Source organism: Conger conger, chromosome 6 (assembly GCF_963514075.1).
Source record: "Conger conger chromosome 6, fConCon1.1, whole genome shotgun sequence".
Classification (NCBI taxonomy): Eukaryota; Metazoa; Chordata; class Actinopteri; order Anguilliformes; family Congridae; genus Conger; species Conger conger.
Genome location: NC_083765.1, coordinates 52038967 through 52049582, shown reverse-complemented (window position 1 = coordinate 52049582; position 10616 = coordinate 52038967). Strand labels below are relative to the sequence as shown.

The 10616-nt window shown below is 43.2% G+C and overlaps 2 protein-coding genes across 2 annotated transcripts; one reads left to right on the top strand and one right to left on the bottom strand.

Annotated features, from left to right (window-relative positions):
- The first annotated feature begins 1544 nt into the window (after positions 1-1544).
- LOC133130947 (olfactomedin-4-like) lies at positions 1545-6803 on the top strand. Its single transcript, XM_061245962.1, has 5 exons — positions 1545-1685; positions 3157-3291; positions 3938-4171; positions 5384-5540; positions 5662-6803. The coding sequence occupies exons 1-5, from the start codon at positions 1626-1628 to the stop codon at positions 6486-6488; spliced, it is 1413 nt and encodes a 470-aa protein (XP_061101946.1). The 5' UTR covers positions 1545-1625; the 3' UTR covers positions 6489-6803.
- A 1523-nt stretch (positions 6804-8326) lies between these two features.
- Positions 8327-9114, bottom strand: LOC133131591 (tRNA methyltransferase 10 homolog B-like; the record flags this gene model as incomplete). The annotated part of the gene is made up of 1 exon (XM_061246963.1): positions 8327-9114. A coding segment is annotated over one exon (573 nt), but the record flags the coding sequence as incomplete, so codon positions are not given.
- Between the last annotated feature and the right edge of the window lie 1502 nt (positions 9115-10616).

Below are 10616 nucleotides of genomic sequence, written 5' to 3'. Positions count from 1 at the left end.
CTCAATATAGAATCATGAGAGATAGAATCGTAGAATCATCAAGATTTTCTCATTGGGGAAGACCCCACGTTTTGATGATTCTATGATTCCATCTCTTATGATTCTATATTGAGGGGCGTGTGGTATCAGGACCTGCTGGCGGGAAGAGAGGAGAGTGGGCATACCATATGGTAGTTTGCAGAATGCACTCACTTCCTCTTTTTATTTTTATAAAACACAAATTATGTGGAAACGCTTTTTAACTTGAAATTAATATTGTGTAACTTCTCACATTCTGGCCTTCAGAGCTTCATTGCAGATGACTTTTGCTGACGTGAGCATATTGATAATGCCAATTCTTTTGCCATAGCAAAAAAAAAACATACTGGCGAAAGTTTAGGTGGAAATTTGCTATCAATTATTATCAATTATTTTTGGAATTGTGTTTTACAGATACAGTAGCCTATGTGGAATACTTGTGTGTATGTGAATAGCTTTGTTTCTTACTTTGATTTTTTTTTAGATTTAATGTAAACTACAGTACATATATACAGTACAGCAGATTCAGAAAGTATTCAGACCCCTTCACATTTTGCACACTTTATTGTGTAGATTTAATATTAAATTGATAAAATAGCCATTTTTCCCATCAATCTAGAATTAATATCCCATAATGACAAAGTGAAAACATGTTTTTAGACATTTTTGAAAATCTGTCATTTAGATAAGTATTTAGTCCCTTTGCTGTTGCACTCCAAATTGTGGTCAAGGGCATCCTGTTTGCTTTAATTGTGGCATCTGTGGCAAATTGAATTGATCGGAAATAGTTTCGGAAGGCACACGCCTGTGTATATAAGGTCCCACAATTCAAACTGCATGACAGGTTTATGATAGAATTTCCAGCAGGGTTATAATACTGAAACAGGAGAAGTGATTTAACCTTAAGTTGGAGAGTGACCTCTCATTTTAGACTGTTCCTAGCTTGAACGGGTCTGCTCGTTCACCTTTGACCTCTAAGGTATTTCCACTCACTGTGTGTTTTTTTTCTTTATCACACCATTCTCTGTAAACTATAGAAAACATATTGTGTGAAAATATCAGGAGGGCAGCTGTTTCTGAGATGCTGGGATCGCCATATCTGGCAACAGCAATTACACCACGGTCAAAGTCACATAATGATGCATAACAGAAACATTTCACATTTACATGTGATACAAGTTAGACTGAATATAAAATGTTCCTGTAAGCTCACTGTTTACTAAATAAATACTGTGGTGTAACTGTCTACTGTGGTCTGGCTCAATATAAAATCATGAAAGATTGACAAAAATTGACAAAAATATTTTTGCTGAGTATCAAATGCTACCATTCTGGTCTTACGTGTTTGTCTCAACTGCCCCGCCCCAGTTTGGCAATGCATTGACCACTTCCACTCGCAATGTCCCAATTGCTGAGCAATTAATTTCCCTCCTTTACCACAGCCACCCTTTCACTTCTTCTTCCCCATCTTGCCTCAGCCCTTTTTTTTTTTAGCACATTATTCACATCACGTCCTGTTGGTCACGTGGTGACGTTCCCATGTGGGAATGTGGATGATACAGTAGGCTCTCTACTCCAGAATCAGTTGCTCTCTCCTCTCGCCAGCCATGAAGACCTTGCATGTCTACGTCGTGATGGCCACTGCGATCCTCTCTGTCAGGACACAGGTAAGCAGTGGTCATCAACTAAGGGGAACAGAAGTCAATGATTAGGGCAGCAGTGTGGTCACGTATGCAGACAAGTTGTAAAGGCAGCATTGTGGGGAAAAACAGAGTAGATGTCAAGAAAAAGCTCAGGGTATCAGTATAATATAATTGATGTATAAACTTCATTAGTTTATGAATATGTTATTAATGTGAACGGAGTCTACATTATGCATGTTTACCATGGATTCTTATTAATTTTATTAATTACAAAATGACAATAATGCACTTTTAAAATTGATGTCATTTTGGAATATTTACATTTACATTTTGTCATTTGGCGGAAGCTTTTAATCCAAAGCGACTTACAAGTGCATAGGTTCAGGAATATGCAATATTTTGCACATAGAATTTGCACGATAATAATTTAATATTATCAACCATGCCATGCTGTGGTCTTATGAGGTAACAAAATGGAAAACTGGTTGAAACTAATGTTCAGATGAAAGGCAAAAGTTTAGCATCCTCACAAGCCATTTGAGTTTGGTTCCAAAGGAGAAAATCCACCATTTAAAAAAGTGACTCCTTCTCTTCATAAAATGATTGCTCAGATAAAATGAAAACTCTTTAATGTTGATGCTTTTAAAAAGATATAAGCTGTTATAGTTACAAACTAATCATATTTTAAAGATTGAATCTTCTTTATTTTGGAGATTAGAGAGAGAGTAGAGAGCGTCAGACAAGATTTGTCCTCTCAAAATGGATATATTTGTCTTGTTCTTTAAGCATGTCTTCATATATGGTTATAGAATACACAGTATAACAATACAGTGGTGTGCAAATATTTTGGAACCCCTGGTCTAAAGGTATTTTACAATTAATATCTAAGTGAACAGAAGTAAACCTGAAATCAAAATGGTATAAAGTTAAACACATTTCTTCAAATTTTAAAGCAAGATTACTTTTTATTAACATAAAAAAAAAAGAAAAAAAAAAGGAAAAAGGCCCAGTGCAAAAGTTTAGGAACCCTGTCAGTTAATACTTGGTAACTCCTCCTCGGGCAACAATAACAGCTTGCAAATGCTTCTTGTAGCCAGCTAAGAGTCTTTCAATTATCACAATTTTTCCCAATTCTTCCTGGCCGAACACCTCTAACTCAGATATATTCTTCGAAAGATTAATACAAAATGGTTCCCAAACTTTTGCACAGGGCCCTTTTCCTTGTTTTATAATGAATGAACAGTAAAAAAACTGAAAATAAAAAAGCAATCTTGATTTAAAATTTTCAGAAAGGTCTCATGTTGAACTCTATACAGTTTAGAGTTCAGGTTTGCTTTCGATCACATACAAATTCTTTGTAAAAGACATTTAATGCCCACATTTTTGCACCCCACTGTGTATCCATATCAGTAGGGAAATTCTTTAGGTTTAAAAAGGAGTAGTTTGCACAGTGTTGTTCTCTGTTTCACTTCTGATTGCTCTTCTGATGTTATAGGTGACAAAGGGGGCTGAGAAAACCAAGGAATGCATCTGTGAGTTGAATAATTCTGGGCTAACCTTCCCCACCCGCCGACTGCAGAATGTCATGTCTGGTGCCACTGACTGCACACAAAAGATCACCACTCAGCAGGTACCAGTAAGCGCTGTACCTGTGCCCCGTGTGTGCACAGCACAAGATTAATCACAATACCCATGATGGACCCTGTGTAAAAAATAAAATTCCATTACAGTTATTTAGCTTGCTGATGCTTTCGTCCAAAGCGACTCACGGTTGATTAGACAAAGCAGGGGACAATCCCCTGGGGTCAACAGCTGCGTGGATCTTATTGCAGCAACACCAGGGCTTGAATCACTAACCTTTCGTGTCCCAGTCATGTACCTTAGCCACTAGGTTACAGACTACCCCTGTACTGGTGGCTGCAGTTTAGACTGCAGGAGATAAACATTTTTCTGTAGTAGATTTGTGAAAAAGTCCCTGATAATTGTCTTCATACATACAGGTAGTGAATAAAAAAAATGGAGACACCAGTATAAAGTCACTTTGCCCTTTGCCGTTTGCTGACGATATCCTTCCCTCAGAGCACTGTGCCATCACTTATCTCTCATTCATATCTATTACTCTCTCAGTGGGGCAATTGCATCTGTTTCTGCATTGACTGCAGCATGCACCTTACGCAGTTCTTGTTAGGCTTTGTACTGGCAGACTGCGTTTGATTTTAGACGTGGAAGAGACTTTCTGCTCCTTTGATTGCCAGTAAGGGCATCTTTTCCTCTAGATGTCAGAGGTGGACATTCTCATGGACAAACTGCACCACCGCCTGCGGCAGCTGGAGCAGGATGTGGTCGACCTGGAGCAGGAGGACGACGGGTCTTCCCAGCAAGGGGACCTCTACATGGCAGTGTCGCTGCGCATCATCGAGATCGAGCTGGCCGAGATCCTGGACCTCGTTTCAAAGCTGAACACCACCACCGCTGGCCACCAGGGCCTGAGTAAAGACATCAGCATAAAGGTGAGGGTCCCTGCACACAACCCCAAAAATAATACATTGCACCTGTTGGGGAGGGACCAAAATGGGTGTTACAGGTAACGACCACAGAAGGCTAATAGTGGTGAACTGGTAAGTGCTCTGTGTGGCTTGGGTATTAGCAAAGAACATGACCTTATAGCTGTTGTAATATTTGTATTTTTTGTCTGGAATGTCACGGTGCTGCAGAGAATTATGGGCAATTCCCTTCATCAAAGTATTTGAAGATGCAGACTTCAGAGAAGGGCCCGCCGACACTCGTGAGACCAGAGCCCTTGCTCACTGAAGTGGGAATGTAGTGGGTGTGAGGTCTTGCTGGATTGAGGAGAAAAATCCAGTTCTGTCTGGTAAAAGAGAGGCAATACACTCAGGACATGACAGGGCCTTTTATTTCTGCAGCACACCGACAGACCCAACACCGGTCTGAAGAGGGCTTAAGTTTCAGCTGTCTTTATATCCTACCAAAGAGGCTGTGCAATCATTTCTGTCTATACTACCTGCAACCTTCAGGAGAGTGAGATTAACCAGAAGCCTGAAGTTTATTTGCTCAATATAATCTATAAAACAACAGATTGTATAAAACAATCTAATCCAATTGTTGACATTTTCACTGTTCTTCTGGGGACATCTTGTTTCCCTGAAGAACATGCCAGCTTCGCCCATACTGCAGGGATGTCTGGCCATCATGGCTGGTCAAACTGTTTTTCAGAGAGAAATTTCTGAGCATTATCAAGTTAGGATTTAACAGAGTTGAAGACTATGTATGGCCTCTAAAGATACAATCACAGCATAGATAAAAGTAGACTTTGGGACTGGGGTTGGACTTGAACTTAACAAGAGGGTATTTAAAGATGTTCAATAGATGGCGCTCCTTTGCAAAATAATTAAAAATCTAAATGACAATGCAGTAACCCAGTGTATCTTAAACTGTCATTTTGTTGTTACATTAACTCTGTAACAAGAATTTTTTTGTTGTAAGCCAAACCTTTTTTAGGGGAGGTTTGGCTTACCTTGGTTCCCCAGATCACCACTGGTGTGTTTGTGTGAAAGAGGTTTTGTGTGTGTGTGTGTGTGTGTGTGTGGGTGTGCTTATGTGAGAGCTTGTGAGACAGAGAGAGAGTCTTTGTATGTGTGTGAGTGAGAGTATTTGCGTGTGTGAAAAGAGTCTATATGAATACAGATCTATGCCACCCTCAGTTGAAGAACATGAATACAGAGATGGAGTCTCTGGAGAAGTTTGACCACACACAGATTGTACAGAAACAGAAGCAGAACCAGGTGTTGATGAAGGCCCTGACAAAATGCCAGGCTGACATGCTGGTGACTGTGGCCCCGCCCGTTATACCTGTGCCAGGTAAGAGACGCCTGTATGGATACCTGTATGGATACTGTGAAATATTAAATAGCACCTTGAAACCATGTACATGTCAGAGTTAAGTACCTTATGTTCCTCTTACTATTCTGGCACTCTGTAGGAAACTGTTTCCGTGGTAACCTGCTAAACGTGACTGGTCCCAGTACCTACACCGTCACTGAATATGGGACGTCGTATGCCTTCGGTGCCTGGGGTCGCGACCCCAAGCCTGCCAAAGGGAAGGAGGATTGGTACTGGCTGGTGGCCCTGACCAGCAGCAACATCTACGCCAACTACATCCGCTGGTACAGCAGCCACAGCGCGATCGTGGTAGGCGTGAAGGCTGAGGACGTCCTCATCTCCTCATCGAACCCCACGACCAACACGGTGCAGGGTCCCAACGTGGCCATGTACGAGAACGCCCTCTACTACAGCTGCTACAACTCGCCCACCCTGTGCCGCTTCAACATGACGGCCCGCACCATCACCACCACCGCCCTGACCGACGCCGGGCACAACAACAAGTTCCCCTTCTGCCACCTCGGCACGTGCTACGGCTACACCGACGTGGACGTGTCCACCGACGAGTCGGGCCTCTGGGTGGTGTACGCCACGCCCGAAAATTTCGGGAACGTGGTCCTGAGCAAGGTGGAGGTCAACGGCACTGCGAGCCTGGGCCGCACCTGGCGCACCTCCCTGCACAAGCGGACGGTGAGCAACACCTTCGTGGCCTGCGGCGTCCTGTACGCCACGCGCTACCTGGACAAGTACAACGAGGAGATCTTCTACTCGTTGGACACGGTCTCAGGGCTGGAGCGGTACGACGTGGGGCTGCGCATCAAGAAGATGACCGACAACATCCAGTCGCTCAACTACAGCCCCTGCGACCAGAAGCTGTACGCGTACAGCGACTCGTACGTTCTCACGTACCAGGTCGTCTTCGGATGAGCCGCAGCCCACAACATCGCTGCACCCGCACTGCGCATCATACGCTTACTGACCGAATGTTAATGTTCACAGGTATCCATAAGTGTTTTGAAATTACGCTTCTGCTAGTCGAAACTGCGTGAAAAATGTGAGTGATATATGTGTTGCATTTCCAAAGCCTTTCACATTGTTCCTGGAATCATGAAATTGTATGAGATAAGTTAAATGAGGAAATAAAAAACCATTTACTTGCCGCATCCCAGTTTTTTCATACATTTCATCTGAATTTCTGGAAGGCACTGATGAATTATTCAAATAAAAGTGTTTTTAATTCTACTTTTCCCCTCCTTAATTGTGGTGGTCACTCAACTTCCAAGTAAATCCTAATAAATCAATAATTTTGAAATGCATGAAGTGGTCAAAAGACTTAATTAAAAAATGAATAGAGAAATACTGTCCATCCATTCTCTGAACCCGCTTATCCTGAACAGGGTCGCAGGGGGGCTGGAGCCTATCCCAGCATACATTGGGCGAAAGGCAGGAATACACCCTGGACAGGTCGCCAGTCTATCGCAGGGCACACACAACATTCATTCACTCACTCACACACACACACACACACTCATACCTACAGGCAATTTAGACTCTCCAATCAGCCTATCCTGAATGTCTTTGGACTGTGGGAGGAAACCCACGCAGACACGGGGAGAACATGCAAACTCTGCACAGAGAAGCCCGGCCGAAGGGGATTCAAACCCAGGACCTCCTTGCTGTGAGGCGGCAGTGCTACCCACTGCCCCATCCGTGCCGCCGAGAAATACTGTCTTAAATTCAAATGTATACAATACACATGCTGGTATTTATCCACAAAGTCTAATTATTTTAAGGCCACATTCTTTATCAGTCAGTGCATTGCTTTTATATATATATACATATATATATATATATATATATATATATATATACATTCACTGAGCACTTTATTAGGAAAATTTTTACTTTATTACACCTACTTATTCATAAGATTATCTAATCAGCCAATTGTGTGGCAGCAGTGCAATGCATACAATCATGTAGATACGGGTCAGGAGCTTCAAATAATGTTCACATCAACCATCAGAATGAGGAAAAAAATTTGTGAAATCTAAGTGACTTTGACCGTGGAATGATTGTTGGTGGCAGACAGGATGGTTTGAGTATCTCAGAAACTACTTGTTTCCTAGGAATTTCACACACACTAGTCTCTAGAGTTGCAAAGAATGTAAATCCAGTGAGCAGCAGTTCTGCAGACAGAAATGCCTTGTTAATGAGAGATCTCAGAGGAGAATGGCCAGACTGGTCAAAGCTGACAGGAAGGTGACAGCAACACAAATAACCACACATTACAACAATAGTATGCAGAAGAGCATCTCTGAACACACAATGCATCATAACTCTAAGTGTATAGGCTACAGCAGTTGAAGACAAAAAGCAAAAAGTCTAAATACCTAATAAAGTGCTCGGTGAGTGTATATAAGTCATCCATTTGCTAGAGATGAGTTGCTTGTATTGCGTAAACTATAGAGGCGGCATATGACAAGTCTGAGGTGGGGAACCACTGTAATTTATATCATCCTGCATTAGCCTAGCCAAGTTGTCAGCGTGTTACAAGGTAAATGGTAAATGGCAGGCATTTATCCAAAGTGCTGTACAATTGATGCTTCTCCATTCACCCATTCATACACACACTCACACACCGACGGCGATTGGCTGCCATGCAAGACCCCGACCAGCTCATCAGGAGCATTTGGGGGTTAGGCGTCTTGCTCAGGGACACTTCGACACCGCCCGGGCGGGGAATGGAACCGGCAACCCTCCGACTGCCAGACGACTGCTCTTACCGCCTGAGCCATGTCACCCCCACAGTGAGTCAGGACCTCGGTTTAACATCTCATCTGAAAGATGTACTCCCAGTGTTGCACAGCGTGGAAACCACCCAGCCTTCCCCGTTCAGTACACAGTCATGGGTCAGGGGAATGCCGTGAGGTGACCATGCGTCCCTCCCCAGACAGCATGCAGCAATCAGAGCTGCCCTTCATATCACACACCTCGACGGTAAGGCATCCACAGCCTTGCCTGTTCCGCATTTCGTCTCAGTTGCAGAAGTCTCCGTAGTTTCCTGAGCGACCACGTACCCTTTCCCCAGCGGGACTCCGACTCCTAGGGCTTGAGTCCAGCTGCCCGACTCACAGAAGCACAGCAGGATGTCGAAGACTTGATTAATGGCCAGTATCTTTGAATGGAAGTTTTTGGGGTTAGTCTTCTTCACCATGTATTCATCGATGGGCAGCCTGGCTGTACAGATGCCACTGGCCTTTGCCTTCAGAAAGCTGATCTTCTTCTGAATGCTTTCTTCCACCAGGCCTCCAAGTATGTACACCTTCTCCGGATCCACAGTGTTCAAAGCTTGCTCTGCGTCAGGCGTGAGGTAGATGAGGCTTTCAAGAAGGAAGAGGTCGATGCAGCTTTCTTCAGTAACGTCCATCACATAGTGGAGAAAGCCATCGTTCATCCTCAGGCACTCCTGGAACAACAGGCTGCTCTCCCTCAGGTCTGTTAGCACGATGTGGAAGGGCCTGGCAGCTCTCTGGTTGGACCCGTACAGACAGTATATATATATATATATATATATATATATATATATATACATTCACAGAGCACTTTATTAGGAAAATTTTTACTTTATTACACCTACTTATTCATGAGATTATCTAATCAGCCAATTGTGTGGCAGCAATGCAATGCATACAATCATGTAGATACGGGTCAGGAGCTTCAAATAATCATCATCAGATGATAATCCATCAAAATGAGGAAAAAAATTTGATCTAAGTGACTTTGACCGTGGAATGATTGTTGGTGGCAGACAGGATGGTTTGAGTATCTCAGAAACTGCTGGTTTCCTGGGATTTTCACACACACTAGTCTCTAGAGTTGCAAAGAATGTAAATCCAGTGAGCAGCAGTTCTGCAGACAGAAATGCCTTGTTAATGAGAGATCTCAGAGGAGAATGGCCAGACTGGTCAAAGCTGACAGGAAGGTGACAGCAACACAAATAACCACACATTACAACAGTGGTGTGCAGAAGAGCATCTCTGAACACACAATGCATCATAACTCTAAGTGTATAGGCTACAGCAGTTGAAGACAAAAAGCAAAAAGTCTAAATACCTAATAAAGTGCTCGGTGAGTGTATATAAGTCATCCATTTGCTAGAGATGAGTTGCTTGTATTGCGTAAACTATAGAGGCGGCATATGACAAGTCTGAGGTGGGGAACCGCTGTAATTTATATCATTCTGCATTAGCCTAGCCAAGTTGTCAGCGTGTTACAAGGCCATGCCCTAATTTCATACCTCATCAAAGGCTGATTGAAAAAAGGACCATGACTAATGCCATGATTAAACATGAAGAGAGATGACATTCGGTCACGTTTCTCAACCCTGACTGGACCCATAGTGACCCGTAAGGTCACAAACCAAAAAAATACCACCACATACAGGTCCATAATTATTGGCACCCTTGAAAAATATGCACAAAAAGTACTGCAAACTATCCATCCATCCATCCAGGGCTGGAGCCTATCCCAGTATACATTGGGCGAAAGGCAGGAATACACCCTGGACAGGTCGCCAGTCCATCATAGGGGAAAAAACACCATTCACTCACACACTCATACCTATGGACAATTAATACACTCCAATCAGCCTAACCTGCATGTCTTTGGACTGTGGGAGGAAACCGGAGTACCCGGAGGAACCCATGCAGACACGGGGAGAACATGCAAACTCCACACAGAGAGGCCCCAGCCAACAGGGATTCGAACCCAGAACCTCCTTGCAGTGAGGCAGCAGTGCTACCCACTGCACCATCCGTGCCACCTACTGCAAACTATTTTTAAGAAATACAGTTATTGAAATGAATTGTATTGTGTCAAGTTGTGCGCTTTGTCAGTTCAGACCACAGGTTTTTGATGGGTAGTCTGGAGACTACGATGACCATTGCAGAACATTTGTGTTTTTGTCTAACCCATTTTTGTGTGGATTTTGATGTCTGTTTGGGGTCACTGCCCTGCTGGCAAGTCCACCTATAACCAAGTCTCAGCTTCTTA